A 16,002-nucleotide genomic window follows, 5' to 3' on the forward strand; every position below is an offset into this window, starting at 1 on the left:
CTTGAGTTTCATCTAGAGATGGTATTCTTGATTCGCAGTTCTAAAAGCTTTGTGTAGTTCTGTTGGTGCACATGTGCCCTTCAACCCTAAGTGGTGGTTACATTATTTCCCTAATATATAGGGTCAAATTCTGCCCTAGTCTACAGGTGTGCCCTAACTGAACTCAGATGGTAAAGGAGTGGCATCCTTCAGTATAGAAAGTCCTATATAAACTTACATAAAAATATACAAAAATAAATCACTAGGTGCTATTACAAAACAAATAATGCATTTCCTCCCTTATCAAAAGCCTCACCCATATTTAGATTCTGCTGTAAGCAATTATTGACTGCCAGGAGGACACATTAAGCTCTTTGTAGAGTTCCTTATCTAACTCAGACTACATTTAACTGTTAGATTATAAATGATTTGCAGTGAAACTACAGTAGGAAGAATTAGAATTCCCCCCTGAGTCATTCTGATAAGTTTTTGTTTGAAAAGAGTTAAGTGACCTCTTTTCTAAAAAAAATTCTCCCAAGGGTGCAAAGCTTGAGACAACCTTATCCGGTATCAATCTTGTCATTGGGCTGGAATGCTAGTTGGAGCCAGCCAATCATCTTTCAGGCTAAGCGTTTATATAGAGAGGCACTTCCTCTGCAGAACAGTGAGAAATGAGCACAGGGCTCAGATTGCTAAAGGACCTACAAGACTAAACCGGCTGCTGAGACAGCACAGAACACTGCAAGCCTTCCGCATTGTTAGTGGAGTGGTAAGTGCAATGCCTTTACAATCTAACTGTATTTTATAAACACACATGCAGCCTGCCATGCCAGTTAGAACTGAGTGGCTGCTTTTTTAAACCCACAGGCACAAGTTATATTTTTAGCAATTTGAAAGGTTCATTTCAATTTCTAGTTCCCACTCCAAACATCATATAATGCAACTTTAAAATATCTATCACTGCAGCCTGAAAGATTTTATTATGTGGGGCTCTAAAGAACTGAGCTTGGAAAATTAATGTTGGAATATCAACTTTAAACTTAAGAATTGCAGTCAACTAGTTCAATACAAATATTGTAACCAGAACAATACATTTTCTGCAATCTAAAATGGATTTGAAAAACATGTATTTGTCTAGCTACCTGAGGAATGATGTATTTCTTGCAGTAGTACTCTAGACATTTTTACTTTTAGATATATGCCCCTGTTTTGGAATTTGGGACATGTAATGTCTGATTGCAGGTGGGAGGAAAAACATTCCAATTAGCTGTGCTGATTTTCTTTAGAATGGGGAAAACAGCCATTTTATGGTCATTTTTTTTCCCCTTCCTCCATCATGTTTTGTAAGCCAATTTGTTTTTTTTTTTTAAACTAGTCACTTATAGGCAGATTACTATTAACATGCTATGCTGCCTTTGCTGTACATGCACAACTCCTCTGGCTGTCAGTGGCAACTGCATGTGTAGAACCAAGGCAGAATATGCCCCAGCGTCTCCTATTTGCCAACTTTTTATATTGTGAATAAATGGGGGAGGGTGGAGAAAAAGGCTAGATTTTGAAAAGAATCCCATACAGGCACCTACCTGAAGAAGCCGGGTTTTCTAGAGTGCTCAGCAGCTCTGACTGAGAACAAATTAGCTACTTAAATGGGAGCTGAGCTCTCTTGAGACTGCAGCTCCAATTTTGGGTGCTGAGCACTTTGAAAATATGCCCATGAACTATTAAACACCCATTGAGAATAGGCAACCACAGCTGGACAGCAACCGAACAACATTGTCACTGAATTCTGTACTGATGGCTCTGCTCCGCAGTTGTGGTTAGAGAGGGGAGCTCTCCACTTCCTGAGCCCTCTACTCTTTTTACTTGAGTTTATACAGAAGGGTAGTTTTAAATTTGCACCAATGCTTTGAGAAGGATGCAAAATAATGTTACTGAACTGACCATGGCCGGGTGATCCGAGGTGAAGGTTGCAAGCAAATCCTTAACTGAGAGCAGGATTTGTCTTTGTGTTTCACCCATGAATGTACAAGTCTTCACACACAAGAGTGGGTCTGTTTAGACTTGCCCAGCTTCCAGTTCCAACTGCTAGGACAGAAGTCTCAAGAAACAAAAGCTTTCTAGCTCCAGGAATGGTGTTAAGGAGCATTAGCAAAATAAATCTACAGGGAATCTAGCCTTTAAAATGAGATCGAGACCAGGTTCAGACAACAAGCTCTTTTAGTTCATGGGAAAGAAAGGCAAATAGTCCATGCTAACTTATTCTTTACTCCTTCTCCTAAGCATACTGTGGTTCATGCTGAAGTTCAAGCTGCCGGATGAACAACTGCAACCTAGCACTCCAAGACACAACACCACTTTAAGTTCCTCTTTTATTTTCAGAAGCAGAAATACTGCAGGTAGAAGAGGAACCAACCAAGTCACGACTTACCCAACGCCATGAAATTACTCATCATTATCTCAGTTATGCTGGGGGCACTCGTCACAAGCCTAGAATCTGTAAGTTTCACAACAAGCACAGCCACCAGTTCAGCACAGATCATGTTTATTTCCATTTTTGACCATATCATAAAAGCTTCCCCTTTCATCACTGAACTAGGCCTATTATTACCATCCTGCTTTCTGCCACATGTATGAACCAGACGTTTTCTGTGACACAACTGTGGTTTGAACCTTCTTTCCTGTCACCTACAATTCTACTGCCTATGGATATAGAGGAAAAACTAAGGTGGTTTCCTGGAGAGAACTTAGATGGGGATTAGACAGGATGGAGAGAGCAACAGCCTCTGACATTTTTGCTCAACGCTTTTTTTCTTCTTAATTCTAGCACAATTGCAGGATGTCAAGTACTAGGAATTAGCAGAGATTTAATGCAGAATATTAGGCTTTATTTGAATGCCCCCCTCCCCCCGCAACCCCCACTCTGACTGTGGATATTTTGGCTCCTATCAGTTTGTATTACATAAGGCAATGCTGTCCATACACATGGATGCAGCAGAAGCTTTCTGTAGCCAAGCCCTGCTTTTGCACTGACCAATCCCCTTCACTCCAAGGGGCAGTCAGTGGTACTAGGAATCTAATCCTGCCTTCTCCAGCTTTAGAGCAGAGGCCCCTGCCTGCAGTATAGTTCCAATGTGCCAGGCAGAGTCAGGATCTGGAACACAGGACAAGAAGAACTACTGCTGTATAGATCCATTGGCCATTACTACCATAGAGCAAGGATGCACCAGCAGCAGGGTTACCAAAAGCTAAGGGCTGCAGTGGTGGATGAGTCCTGTGCCTTTAATCCACTGTCTGGTGTAGGTAGATGGGAAGGAGGTGGATTTCTCCAATGACCCTTTGCTCACTGTCTGGTCATATGGGCCTGGTTTCTGAGGCAACTTTGGCCTTCTTAGCAGAACTGCAAAAGAAATGTTGGTTTGGTTCTTGAAGCAGTTGGGTGTTTTCATTCTACTTTACTGCAGTAGACTTTCACTGTATCCCCACTCATCCTCCCTGGACTGCACTGAATGTCCCAAGTTCTGCTGTCAGTCGCATGCATTTAACACTAACAAAGTCATTAGGATTGCAGGCATGCTGGAAGGAACAGAGCTAAGGCCTGTCTGTGTACACTCCAGAGACAAGACAAAAGTGAGCACATAAAAAAAAAAAAAAAGGAACAATCTGTAAGAAACTTTCCTTAAAAAATAAACAAATTTGTATTTTCCCCCCTTAGGCTTTGACCAGGCAGCAGCGGCACATGCTATCAAGCAAACATAAATCAGGACACCAGGGTAAATACTTGCCATTTCTATTTCTGTCTCTCTAAAACCTGTGGCCAAAATACACTCAATGCAAAATAATCACACAACACATACTAGACAACAAAATTCCTTTGGAATAGTTACATACTAAATATGTGTCAACTATCCGTCACTTTATGGATCTACTGAAAGATTTATAACTTTGGTTATTGGTGTCTTTTGCTTGCAGATTGTAACTGTGTAAATGGAGGAACCTGCATTTCCTATCAACTCTTTTCCCGGATTACCCGTTGCTTATGTCCAAAAGAATACAGTGGACAGCACTGTGAAATAGGTATGGTACAGTGGTTCCTAACCCATTCTATATTCCACCTCCTTCCCTCCCCTACTGCCCAGTTTCTAAATTTAAGGTGTTTCTAATCTCCGTTTCTATGCACCAATAGAAATGAAAGTACCTTTGATAGAAACACAAATGGATATTTCTTAATAACTTGTATTAATGCATAAGGGGAAGGAGCAATACCTAAATATTAGGAAAAAGACAACCAGGACTCCTAGGTTCTAGTCTCTACTCTGTCACTAGCTAATCTTGAGAAGGTCACAACCTCTCTAATTCAGTATACTAGTTTGTAAAAATCAGTTGGTTTGTTTTACATTCTTCTCCAGGAGTACTGTGAGACTTAGATTGTGAAATATGCCAAGATCCTTACATAAAAGGTGATAGATTTGATTCATGACATGATTGTTGTGTATTTTTGAGAGAACCAAAACACATGTACATTTAGCTAAGAGCTACATGTGGCGAACACAGCAACGAAGTGACATTCCAGTCCACATATTGACCTGTCTGTTGGCAAGTGTGTCAGTGACAGGAATCTCATCCTGCTTCTCATTAGAATGAAACCACCTGACTTCTTTCCACTGTGGAATACTGTGAACAATCCAGAATATGCTGCCAACTTTGTGTTCGTATTTCAGACACTAAAAGCCAATGCTATACGGAGAACGGTCAGGACTACAGAGGGACTGTGTCAAAGAACGAGAAGAATGAAGAATGCTTATCGTGGGACTCCCCTTCACTAATTAGGAGGGATTACCATGCTGGCGTGAGAAATGCCCTGCAGCTTGGACTGGGGAAACACAACTACTGCAGGTAGTTCCTAAAGCTCTCACGCCTGTTAGGTTGGCTATTCCCCAGAGCACTGGGAGTGACAAGATGCATTCAGTGGAGTGCCAAGAGTTTCCAAGACTACTTGCTAAAATTTGGACTTGGTCCTTCAAGGTGCCTAGCCCCCTTATTTTTCCACTGAAATTAATGGTATTTGGGTGCTCTCTGTACTTTGCTGTCTTGAGCCCTTCAAGAGCCTTATAAAGAAGTACCAGTGCAACAAATAATATGGATGAGCTGCAGGTTTTATGCATAAAATATTTGCTTTTGTCCTTCTGCAAATATACTCCTTTGACATGCTTTGCAATAGAAGATCCCTGACAACCCTCTTCAGGGGGAATTCAGATTTTATTGAGTCACTAGCACTTAGAAGCACTGTTTACAAAAAGCACGTCTCCCTCATTTTCCAGAAACCCGAATGGAAAAGCTAAGCCCTGGTGTTACATTAAAAGGGGATATCGGACTTTGGAAGCAGACTGTGACATACAACCGTGTCCCACAGAAAGAGGTAAATCAGGATTTACTTGAAAATCACTTAGAGATTTGAAGTTGACTGTAACCCCCAGACTTCTACAAAAGAACAGTCCAAGATATGTTGAGTGAGACAGAGGAGCAGGAGGGCTCCTTTAGTTTTTAAGGCACCTTTTCACAGTACACAGTAATTTTCAAACTGGAGGTCCCTGGTACAACTGGGGGCCAAATTCTTCTCCATTGCACTTCTGCAGCCTCACTAGCTTCCACAGATTATCTGCGAGTAGGAGTCAACCCATAATATCCACCATTTCGAATTGTACATGCTCTTAAGGGCTAGATGGTGTGACTGAATGAGAACATCGCAACACATTTTCTGGAAGATTTGTTGGACAGACTTAGTGGTCTTTAAGCTAATTTTGGTGCTCACTTGTCATATGATGAGTGCACTCTATCTGAGCATGCCTCCAACAAGTTTTTCCTTTCCTTTCACAGAACCCACATGTGGCCAGAGGAGCTCCAGCAAGTACTTCAAGATCGTGGGCGGGAGCATTGCAGCTATTGAGTCTCAGCCTTGGATAGCCACCATCTTCCATTATTCAAGGAAAATGGGGCAGAACAAATTTGTGTGTGGTGGCAGCCTCATTGACCCTTGCTGGGTGCTTACCGCTGCACACTGCTTCTCCCAGCTGTAAGCACTCATTACCCCTCTTGTGTCTATTGCCAATTTATTTTTGCTTTGTTCCTTCGGGCAATGCCGCATGGCTAAAAACCACACATGTGTAACTCAGCCACAGCAGGACTGTTCTTTTCTTTAAGCAGAGCAGGGAGAAGGTTAAACCATTAGACACCCGTATCTTGTACCTCTTAGCAAAAGGTAGACATTTTGCTAAAAGCAGAGCTCTGAGAGTGAAGTTTAAAACAAATTCAGATAGCAATTTATCCCTCCCTTACAGCCAGGATTTTGTTCTAGCTCAGCTGTTTTCCAAACTCAGAATTTGTTCTCTGACTGGGGTCCGCTTACGTCCTGCACAGAACACTTGGCGATCGTGGAAAGCTGACTTTCCCCTGAATTCTAACAGCTTCAAGAGGTGTCATTGCCCAGAAAGCCCTGGACACCTATAGAACCAGCTGGAAACAAGAGAGCCAGCTAGAAATACATTCCAGCGGAGGTTTTTCTAAGTAGCTGAAGGGATTTGGACACCCAGTTTCCATTCATTTTAAACGAGGGAATCAGGAGCCCAAATCCATTAGAAAAGTGATTAGGCTCAGACTCTCAAAGATGCCTACCTTCACTTTTCTACATTAACAGTTGCTGTAGTTGACAAGACTTTTGAAACAGGGAATGAGAAGGGAGACGTTCACAGGACTCTAAGATGTTGTTCACATTATGAACCAAATTATTTTAAAACAAACAAACAAAAAACCAATCCTTGCTCTCGGAAACCCGATAGTCTTCATGGGTCCTTTATTTACTTTCTTCCCAGGGGAACGGATTCATCAGGCTACACAGTTGTTCTTGGAAAGTCCAAGCTGGATGCTACTGATGACAAAGAACAAACATTTCAGGTGGAAAGAATCATCAATCATCATGAATATTCAGATGAAGGCGGTGACTTCAACAGTGATATTGGTAAGTGGTGTCTGAAATACATCTTTATAATCCTGAGCACATATGAAGTACACTGCTATAATAGGGGCACTGATGCACAAAGCAGCAATGTCTAGTACAGGGGTCAGCAACCTTTCAGAAGTGGTGTGCCGAATCTTCATTTATTCACTCTAATTTAAGGTTTCACGTGCCAGCAATACATTTTACCATTTTTAGAAGGTCTCTTTCTATAAAAGTCTATAATATATAACTAAACTATTGTTGTATGTAAAGTAAATAAGGCTTTTAAAATGTTTAAGAAGCTTAATTTAAAATTAAATTAAAATGCAGAGCCCCCCAGACTGGTGGCCAGGACTCAGGCAGTGTGAGTGCCACTGAAAACCAGCTCGCGTGCCGCCTTCAGCACCCGTGCCATAGGTTGCCTACCCCTGGTCTAGTAGGGGATGCTAGGAGCCAGGCACTCCTGATAACTAGGCCTGGTTTTGGCTAGAATTCCCTCTTGGGCAAGTCAGTGTTTGTTTGTAAAGCACTTTGAAGAGGTGAAGTGGAATGTAAATGATAAGTATCATTACATGGCACTTTCCGAGACTGTAGATAAAAACGGATTTCATATTGCCCTCTGCCCCCACAAAATACAGATTTTACGTTTCTATTTCCATTGTATGCAATACAGACTTGCTAGTTTTACACCTGCTACCCTCAACTCCATCATCCTTCCTCCAATTACCCATTAGAAAAGACAGACACCTTGTTTTCCCAGGTTTAGGCTCAAAACAGCTGAAGTTTCAACCAATCTTTAAATCTGAAGGCAGCATCTAGTGGCTGAGTGCTGTAGCGCAACATAGCACATCCTTCTCTGCAGACCCTCAACTGGAGTGACAGTAGATGCCATCCCCACTCAAGTCAGGGAGCTGTGCTCTTACAAAATGCTGAAAGGAGCACCTGGGGCTTAACGTCTCCCTCAAGTCTTTTAATTCACTGTCACTTAGATGGATGAAATTAAAGGGTGAAAAACTTGCCAATTTCAATTTGGCAAAGATCTGTGTGACTAAAATAATAGTCTTTCTAAGTAAGGACCTCAGAATCAGGCCCCAGGTGTGTGGGTAGAATGCATGTACATTACAACATTTGTTGGAAAGTTATCGTTCCAGCTGATTATTTTCCTACTTTACAATATTAACTGTAACCACTTTGATTTTTATATAGCTCTCATGAAAATAAAGTCTTCTTCTGGACACTGTGCAGTAGAGTCTGAATATGTCAAAACTATCTGTTTACCATCTGAAAACCTAGTGCTGATGGATAATTCCCAGTGTGAAGTTTCTGGCTATGGGAAAGAAGACAACTGTAAGTGAATATCATCTTAAATTTCTACTGATAGAATGAGAGCATATACGGCTAGTCAAACTTGGGAATCTTCTATACTTCAGCTTTTCATCATAGCAATTCAAGTCTGCCCAGTATACAAAGCTAGGCACAGTGCTGGGGGGGGAGAGGGGGGAATTGACCAAAGTTCATTTTTAAATTAAAATTAGAAGCATAGGTGAGGGGATTTTTTTTTGTCCTGAGAATGACAGGACAAGTCAATGTGATCTGAGCATGGTGTATTAAAACTAAGTCTCCAAAATAGATTTTAGTTCATGTGTTTGGAACCATAGTCCTTCTGAGTAGTCTGACTTTTCCCAACAAATCAGTAGCTTTCTTCTTCACACCCTCTCCTGTTGCAGTTATCCATATACTGTGTGATCTCTCCCTTCTACCAGGATAGGTTTCCATCCCTCTCCTGAAATCTCTAGCACCAGTTGTTCTTGGGCACTCTTATTCTTGGGAGAATCTTTCTTTAAAACCTCAGCAGGAATGAGGAACAAAACATAGATACTAGAAGAGAAGTATAAAAATCTTAAAACCAGGAGACAGAAGGTGACTATATGAAGAGCAATGGCTGGGGATTTTCAAAGGGCCTAAGAGAATGGAGCTCACTTCTCACTGGGTACCTAACTCCCTTGGACTCCTTTAAAAATTCCACCCTAACAACAACTGCAGCTTGCTGCAGTGCAGAAGAAGCACATGTCTGGGGCAGCACAGCTTGTGCATGTTATAGGAGTTTTAAAAGAAAGCCATGCAGTGCTACCAGTGTCCACTGAGACCCACCAAACTCAGATGAAACAACCACATTTACGCAAGTCAATAAGTCCTGCAGATTGACTGCTTTGATGTGCCCCATCATGCCAACAATTCAATAGTGTCTTCCTCCTTTTATGCCACACACTTACTTTGGGGAATCTGAATCCCAGCACCATGTCTGACTCTCCATGTTAATTTCCCTTGATATGCCCCAGTTCTAGGAAGAACTTTTACTAAAATTACCTCACACCTCTATAAAACTACACAAATTAATACAAGAAACACAAAGCATGCCCCATCTTCCATTCCTGCTGCAGACAAAAGAGTTGAAAGTTAGATTGGTCTTCTGCATGAATAAAGACTTCAGGTTTGGCTTCACTAAGATAAGTTATCAAGCTCTGTGTCTGTTTGAGAATCAAATAAGATTTCTGTTTGAGAATCAGAAAATTCTAATGGAAACAATACATTTTGCACTTTATTCATCTACTAAAAGTAAAAATAAAAACATTCGTTGTATAACAAAGATGTAGTACTCTCAACTGATATTTTGTGTGGATAAGTTAACTTCTGCTGCTGCATGAAGAGGAAACGTAACAGCATGAGGGTTTGTGGTGGGGAAAGCCAATCTAATCAACCTCCTCTTGTTTGCAGGGGATATTTACTATTCCAAAATATTGAAGACAGCCAACGTGAACTTAATATCACAGTCATTGTGCCGGGACGAATACTATGACCAAACCAGGGTGAATGACAACATGGTCTGTGCTGGGGATGTGCAGTGGAAGTCTGATGCATGCAAGGTAGGAATGCTTACATTTTGTTTTAAAACCATTTGCTGACAGAGTTTCTCTAACATAATCCACATGGTACATAGTTGGAATCTTTGAAGTCCATTGGCCTTGCAGAGAGTGACTGTGGGTCATTTTTTGAACAAGAACTCAGTTATTCAGCGGAGTTCATCCTGCTGCAGCCAGGTGTAATACAGAAAATATTCTGCTGGTGATGGAGGAGCAGCAATCTTTCCCCCCACCCTCCCACCTCCTTCCAGGTTGTGAAGGAGCAGCAGTGCTGTTTCATGGCCTAGGGCTGTAATAGCTTCTGCACCTACTGCATGGCCACTCTGTTGGAACAGCAGTGGGTGGATGTACACAGCAGTGGATCTGCCCTTGCTCTTCCCCAGTTTACTCTAGTTTCATTTAACCAGCTGTGCATGGATGTGAAAAGAACTATAGCAGAGCTGGTCTCCAGAGCCTGGAGGAGATGCAAATCCATTGCACAGGTTCCTCAAATCCAGTTCTGTTTCCCTCCACCCTCGCACCGTGAACCAGGCTATGCACGGACTTGGAGGAGGAGGGAACAGGACTTGCCATTAGCACTAAAATTATTTTATGGGCAAACACTTGAATATTTATTTCTCTTTTTTTCCAAGTGAGGATGGAAGGGGAATTGCTTCTGATCCTTCAAGACAATAACTGCCATCCTGGCTTAGGCCTTCTATAACAAGAATGCTCCATGTACTAATCTAATGATACCAGACAGAGGACTTCATGTAATATAACTCAATCCCTTCTAGCCCATTGAGGGGGCTGCCTCTTCCCTTACAAATATAATGCTGACCATAAAAGCCACTTGAGCATTCTATCCTAGCTTTCCAGTATACTCAAAAATCAGATTGTGATCTTTTTTTATTTGCATTGTCAGGGAGATTCTGGTGGACCACTAGTCTGCGAGCACAATGGCAGGATGTCTCTGTATGGGATCGTCAGCTGGGGAGATGACTGTGCTAAAGTAAAGAAGCCCGGCGTCTACACCAGAGTCACTAAATACCTTTCTTGGATTGAGTCCCACATGAAGGGACTCAATTTCAAAAGCCGTAGCCTCCCTAAATTAAAGTGACCTTTCCTCAAAGCATGGACCCAAAGCAGGAAGTCTAGAGCATTCATTTCAAATAACTGGAACTGAGCCACATATCGATGCAGTACATTGAAACCCTGAATGTTAGTTTGGAGTTGATTTGTGCATGTTTGTCTCTCGGGTCTTCAATTTAAATGCCTATGTGGTTTGTTTTCAACATTCATAGCAGTGTATCTGAAGCAGTCAGATAATCTGTATCGCCACTGCATGGAGTACCTGAAAGTCTTTCCATGGAAGACTCAGATATTTAACATTGAAATGCGTATTTCCAGTCAAGATACTGTACATGTCACGTTGTCTCCCTACTTTATATCTGAATCACTATTAGTCACTTTTATAAATACCTACACCAGTTTTATCAACCATCCAGTTATTGGTTTTAAATTGTAAGTTTTTTTGTTTTTTTTTTTTTTAATGTATGCTTAAAATTTGGCCTAAATGAATAGTTGGTTAATTTTAACATTCTGAGGAATGTCAGGATACAAATCACTAGGCAGCAGGAACTCTACGCAGTGAGTGCCTGCTGCTAGTGAACGAGAGAATTTTTATCAATGCATTGCCATGGGCTGACTGCAGTTCTGATTAGACAAAAACCAAACCAAAACAGAAAAGAAAAATGCCACACACGTCACGCATCTTAGAACAAAGGTAGTGAAGCAATTTATGGCGCATACGCTCAGTCCTGTACTCCTTAGACAGGCTGAATGTTCATGGATGTCAACAGGAGTTGTGCCTGTATGAGGAGCCCTACAAGGGTGCTTTGGTGTAATGAGGTTAATTATGGACTGTGCTGCAAGAAAGCAAGTCATTATAAATAATCCAAGTTGACTTTCTGACCACCTCTCAGGAATTTTTGGTCCCTTCCATAGGGCCTGACCCTGCCATCTCTGCATTTCTGTCATGACTGATGGCAGGATTTAAGGATTCACAATCACTCTTTTTATATCTGTGACCAAATGTTTGCCTCCCTGTATGTTGCAGGGATGTAAATGCCAGAACTTGGTCCCTACTCTTAAGTCAACGTTTGGAAACTACCTCTTTCCCCAAGACTCATAGTATGCCAGTACATTTTATTTTTTAACTAGCTTTTGTTTTATGGACACAAAATTTGTACGAGGGCTGGAACCTCAACTGTTATTTAATGATTTTACTTTGTTTAATTTATTGTTTGTATTTTGGGGGTAAAAACTGTCAATAAAAATTGCTATTTGTATGTGGATGTTTCCCGTCTTTTCTCTATGCTACAGTTGCAATGTCATGATCTGAACACAGGACTAATAGCTGTGAACTCCCAGTTTTCATCCCATCTCTGGCCTTGAGCAAGTCATGACTTCTGACTTAGTTGTCCAGTATTTTAAGTGGGGATAAACAACTCAGAGCTGTTTGACTTCATGTTTATAATGCACGCAAGAATAAAGAATGCTCAGTATTCGATTAGCTGCTTCAGGCATGGGTAATGCTCAGGCTTAGGAGTGGAGTGGGAGGAAGGGGTAGAGTTTAACGCATTAAGGATTCTGCCATTTGTATAATCCTTAGCCACTGAAGCAAACAGAACCAGATGTTCTCTAGAAAACTGGTGACAGTATACAGAGGAAGTGTCAGCACAGCAAGTAGGAGGCAACAGAAGCATAACAAGGTCCTTCCTTCCTGCCTCTACTAGATGAGGTTTACTGTAGCTCTTGGCTGTAGGAAGGAAAGAAATGGACCTTAGGAAAACAGAAGTGGGGAAAAGATGCACCAGCTCTAATAATAGAATTAAAGTGCAATTCAGACACTTAACTCACTCTTGCTCTCCTTTCAAGCTCATGTTAATATCATATGTTTAGGCTTTTATCCTCTGGTGCTGCTATAGATGCCAAGGAGTTAGAAAGCAAGATTCTCTATCTCTTCTCTTCCCCCCACCCCAAACCACCACCAAGGTACCAAGAGCAGCTTCTGCTAAGTCTGACAGAAAAATAAGGCCTCTTTGGTGCTGGCATCCAGTAACTATTCTGTCCTCAATCTTCCTTTTCTTTACAAGGGAACAGCCATCAATTGCTATGGCTGTTCCATGTCAGACACCCATAGGTACAAAAGGTCCTCAGTTCTTGGCTGGAGTGCAGTAAGATTCTGGTACAACCCTTTTCTAAGAGGAAGCAGCAACATTTCAGGAGGCCATAGTGAACATGAGAGATCACTCCCCATCTCATTTCCAGGAAGATGCTGCAGTCCAGCTTCTCCAGCAGTTGCCTCTGTAGCCACTGGTTTTAGAAGAAGGCCAAATTCAAAGATGAACTTGAGTAATTCTGGAGAGATTCTCAGGTGGTGGGATTTGCATGTTAGAAAAGGGCAAATGAAAGAACATAATACACAAATTTAGACTCCCCTGCACCTCAGTAAGTGGAGCCAAGAGAATCTGCACACAAAGAAGTCTAACTTACACTTCCCCTCAATTTGGCTCCAGTTCTTAAAACTGGAGGAGGAGCAGGTGCAACACTAGGAACCCAGGTAGGAAAGGGCTCAGAACATTAAGATCCTTATGGCCCTTTTAACTTTCATCATGGACAAAATACCACCACTACTGTGAAAAGAAGGTAAACCTACACTGGGAAGACTTGCCATAGGTTCCAGGGACTGGACAGATAGTGGGGATAGAGCACATAGCTCAAGGTCTTCTGCCTTTGCTGTTTAAGGGAACCCCACTCTGTTGGCATTGTTTCTGCAGCCTAAAGAGCAAGATTCTTTAGGTAGCAATAGCACATGGAGCCCTCCAGCCAAGGAGAGTTTAGCAAACTGCTACTGATCCAGAGACTTCCGGGTGAAGCCTCCTTTATAAAACAATTGCTATAAGCTAGCGTGTTTACTCCAGACCCAGGGGGTAGCTGTGAATGCTGCCAGTGAGATACGCATGCATTTGTGCGATATTTCTAATTGTGAAAGCAACACATAAGAATGTCACTACAGGTATGCCTACCCTGCAGTTAAACACCCATGGCTGGCCCGTGTCAGATGGCTTGGGCTGCGGGGCTGTAAAATTGCAGGGGAGATGTTCAGCGTTGGGGAGAGGATCCCAGAGCTCAGGCTCGAGCCCAAGCCCAAACATCTACACTGCAGACATGAGCTAGCCACAAGTCTTTAATTGCAGTGCAGACATACCCTACAGCATCCTCCAGGCGTTCTGCAGTGCACTCTGATTTCCTTCAGTGAAATTACCACCCCAGAACAAACACTGCTTGTCTTACTAAAGTGAATAGTTCCATTGTCTTTAAAGGAAGGACTCTCAGAGGCCAGCAAGATTTAGCCCCTTATTTATCAAGGTGCTGCAGGTCAGCTCTTTGGCATGCTAGACATAGCTATACTGACAAACCCTTTCTAGTAGAGGCAACGCACTAAGGATTATTGCACAACTACAAGGTGTATTTGTACTGCGGTATGTAAGGAGGACAAAAGTCTTAAGGCCGCAATGGCTTCAGAAACCTTTACACTGCATAACAATTTTGCTGAACAGAACTCCGATAGTGTGACATATAATACTGACAGCCAAATTATTCCAAATGTACCTGAGTGATTCTAATAACTGGAAGGTTCAGAAGAGGTCAGGATGGACAGGTATAAATTAGCTCTTCCAAAAGCAGGTCTCTGGTAGAAATGCTTTCGACTTCCCTGAATACTGCAAATATTTCATTTTGCTGAATCAGAGCCTAGTTAAGACACAAGAAGCAGAAATGAAAACAGTGCACACAAATCAGCCAGGATAGACTGCGGTGCCTGTCGCTTGAAACGGCAGCCCCTTTGATTTCTGTGTACTGCACCATTACATCTCCAAGAGCATGGCCTCTGTGGGGAGACAGCAGCTGTTTTGTCCCCAGAAGTGCTGCAGCCCGCAGGTGCAATTACAGGAGAAAAGTGGGGGGATGTGATGTCGAAAGGCAGGAGACCAATGGTGTAAATTGCTTTATTTTAAAATTGGGGTGTAGATTAAGGAAGTGGCTGCACTGAGGAGCTCATTTCTCCATTTATCCCAGAAGCAGAGGTCAGTGTGAGAATCTATGGGATTGTGCATGGCATACATGGAGTTGGGCCACCCTCTCAGGGATGCGTGCCCTCTCTCTAGGGCTCTGTCCATTTTTATTTTGCCTACAGATTATGTGCCCTCCGCCTCCCCCAGTTTTCTAGGCCACTTTGTCTGCCTGCCCCCCCACCTCCACCTCCACCCCATCAGCATCTCCCCCCACCCCTTTGCAGTCTGGCATCCCTTACCCCTCCATATGTGACAGGAGATCCTGTGCAGGGCAGGAGGAGGAAGCACAGCAGTGACTGTGACCACACCTCCGACTCCCCCTGCACGTTCTGCTAACTGCAGCCAGCCAGCACCAATAAGAGTTACTGTAGGTGGTATGCATGGGAAGAGCAACATAATACTTTGGTGCAGGGGAGAATTAAATGGTGGGGACCCAGCTCCCTCCAATCCTCCTGCCTTGACTTTACCTGCGCTGCAGCCTGTACAGATGCTCTCCAGAGAGGATTTCACATTTGGGTTGGCTGGTTTGCCTTATTATACATACACACACACACAGGTAAAGTAATATCTTCACCAGGGACAGCTCCAGGCCCCAGCACGTCCGCTGGTCCCGAGACTTCGATGGATCTCCCGCAGGCGTGCTTGCGGAGGGTCCGCTGGTCCCGAGGCTTCGGTGGAGCCACGGGACCAGCGGACCCTCCGCAGGCACGCCTGCGGGAGGTCCACTGGAGCCGCAGGACCGGCGACCAGCAGAGCGCCCCCCATGGCATGCCGCCATGCTTGGGGCAGCGAAATGTCTAGAGCCGCCCCGATCTTCACTTCTGTTGGTGAAAGAGAAGCCTTCGAGCTACACAGAGCTCTTCTTCAGTGCCAAATTTTGTCTCTCTCACCAACAGAAGTGGGTCCAATAAAAGAGATGACTTCACCCACCTTATCTCCAATATCCTGGGACTAACACAGCTACAGAACTGTAAGCATTAATCTATATAAATCA

At 42.9% G+C, this 16,002-nt stretch overlaps 1 protein-coding gene across 1 annotated transcript; it reads left to right on the forward strand.

Moving 5' to 3' along the window:
• Positions 1–652: 652 nt before the first annotated feature.
• Positions 653–12,221, forward strand: PLAU (plasminogen activator, urokinase). The gene is made up of 11 exons (XM_045022702.1): positions 653–748; positions 2,359–2,475; positions 3,692–3,749; positions 3,949–4,053; positions 4,698–4,872; positions 5,298–5,395; positions 5,854–6,049; positions 6,846–6,991; positions 8,177–8,317; positions 9,746–9,894; positions 10,796–12,221. Exons 2-11 carry the CDS (start codon positions 2,416–2,418, stop codon positions 10,988–10,990), a joined length of 1,323 nt encoding a protein of 440 aa, XP_044878637.1. The 5' UTR covers positions 653–748; positions 2,359–2,415; the 3' UTR covers positions 10,991–12,221.
• The last annotated feature ends 3,781 nt before the right edge of the window (positions 12,222–16,002 follow it).

This window comes from Mauremys mutica, chromosome 7, assembly GCF_020497125.1.
Source record: "Mauremys mutica isolate MM-2020 ecotype Southern chromosome 7, ASM2049712v1, whole genome shotgun sequence".
In the NCBI taxonomy this organism is placed as follows: domain Eukaryota; kingdom Metazoa; phylum Chordata; order Testudines; family Geoemydidae; genus Mauremys; species Mauremys mutica.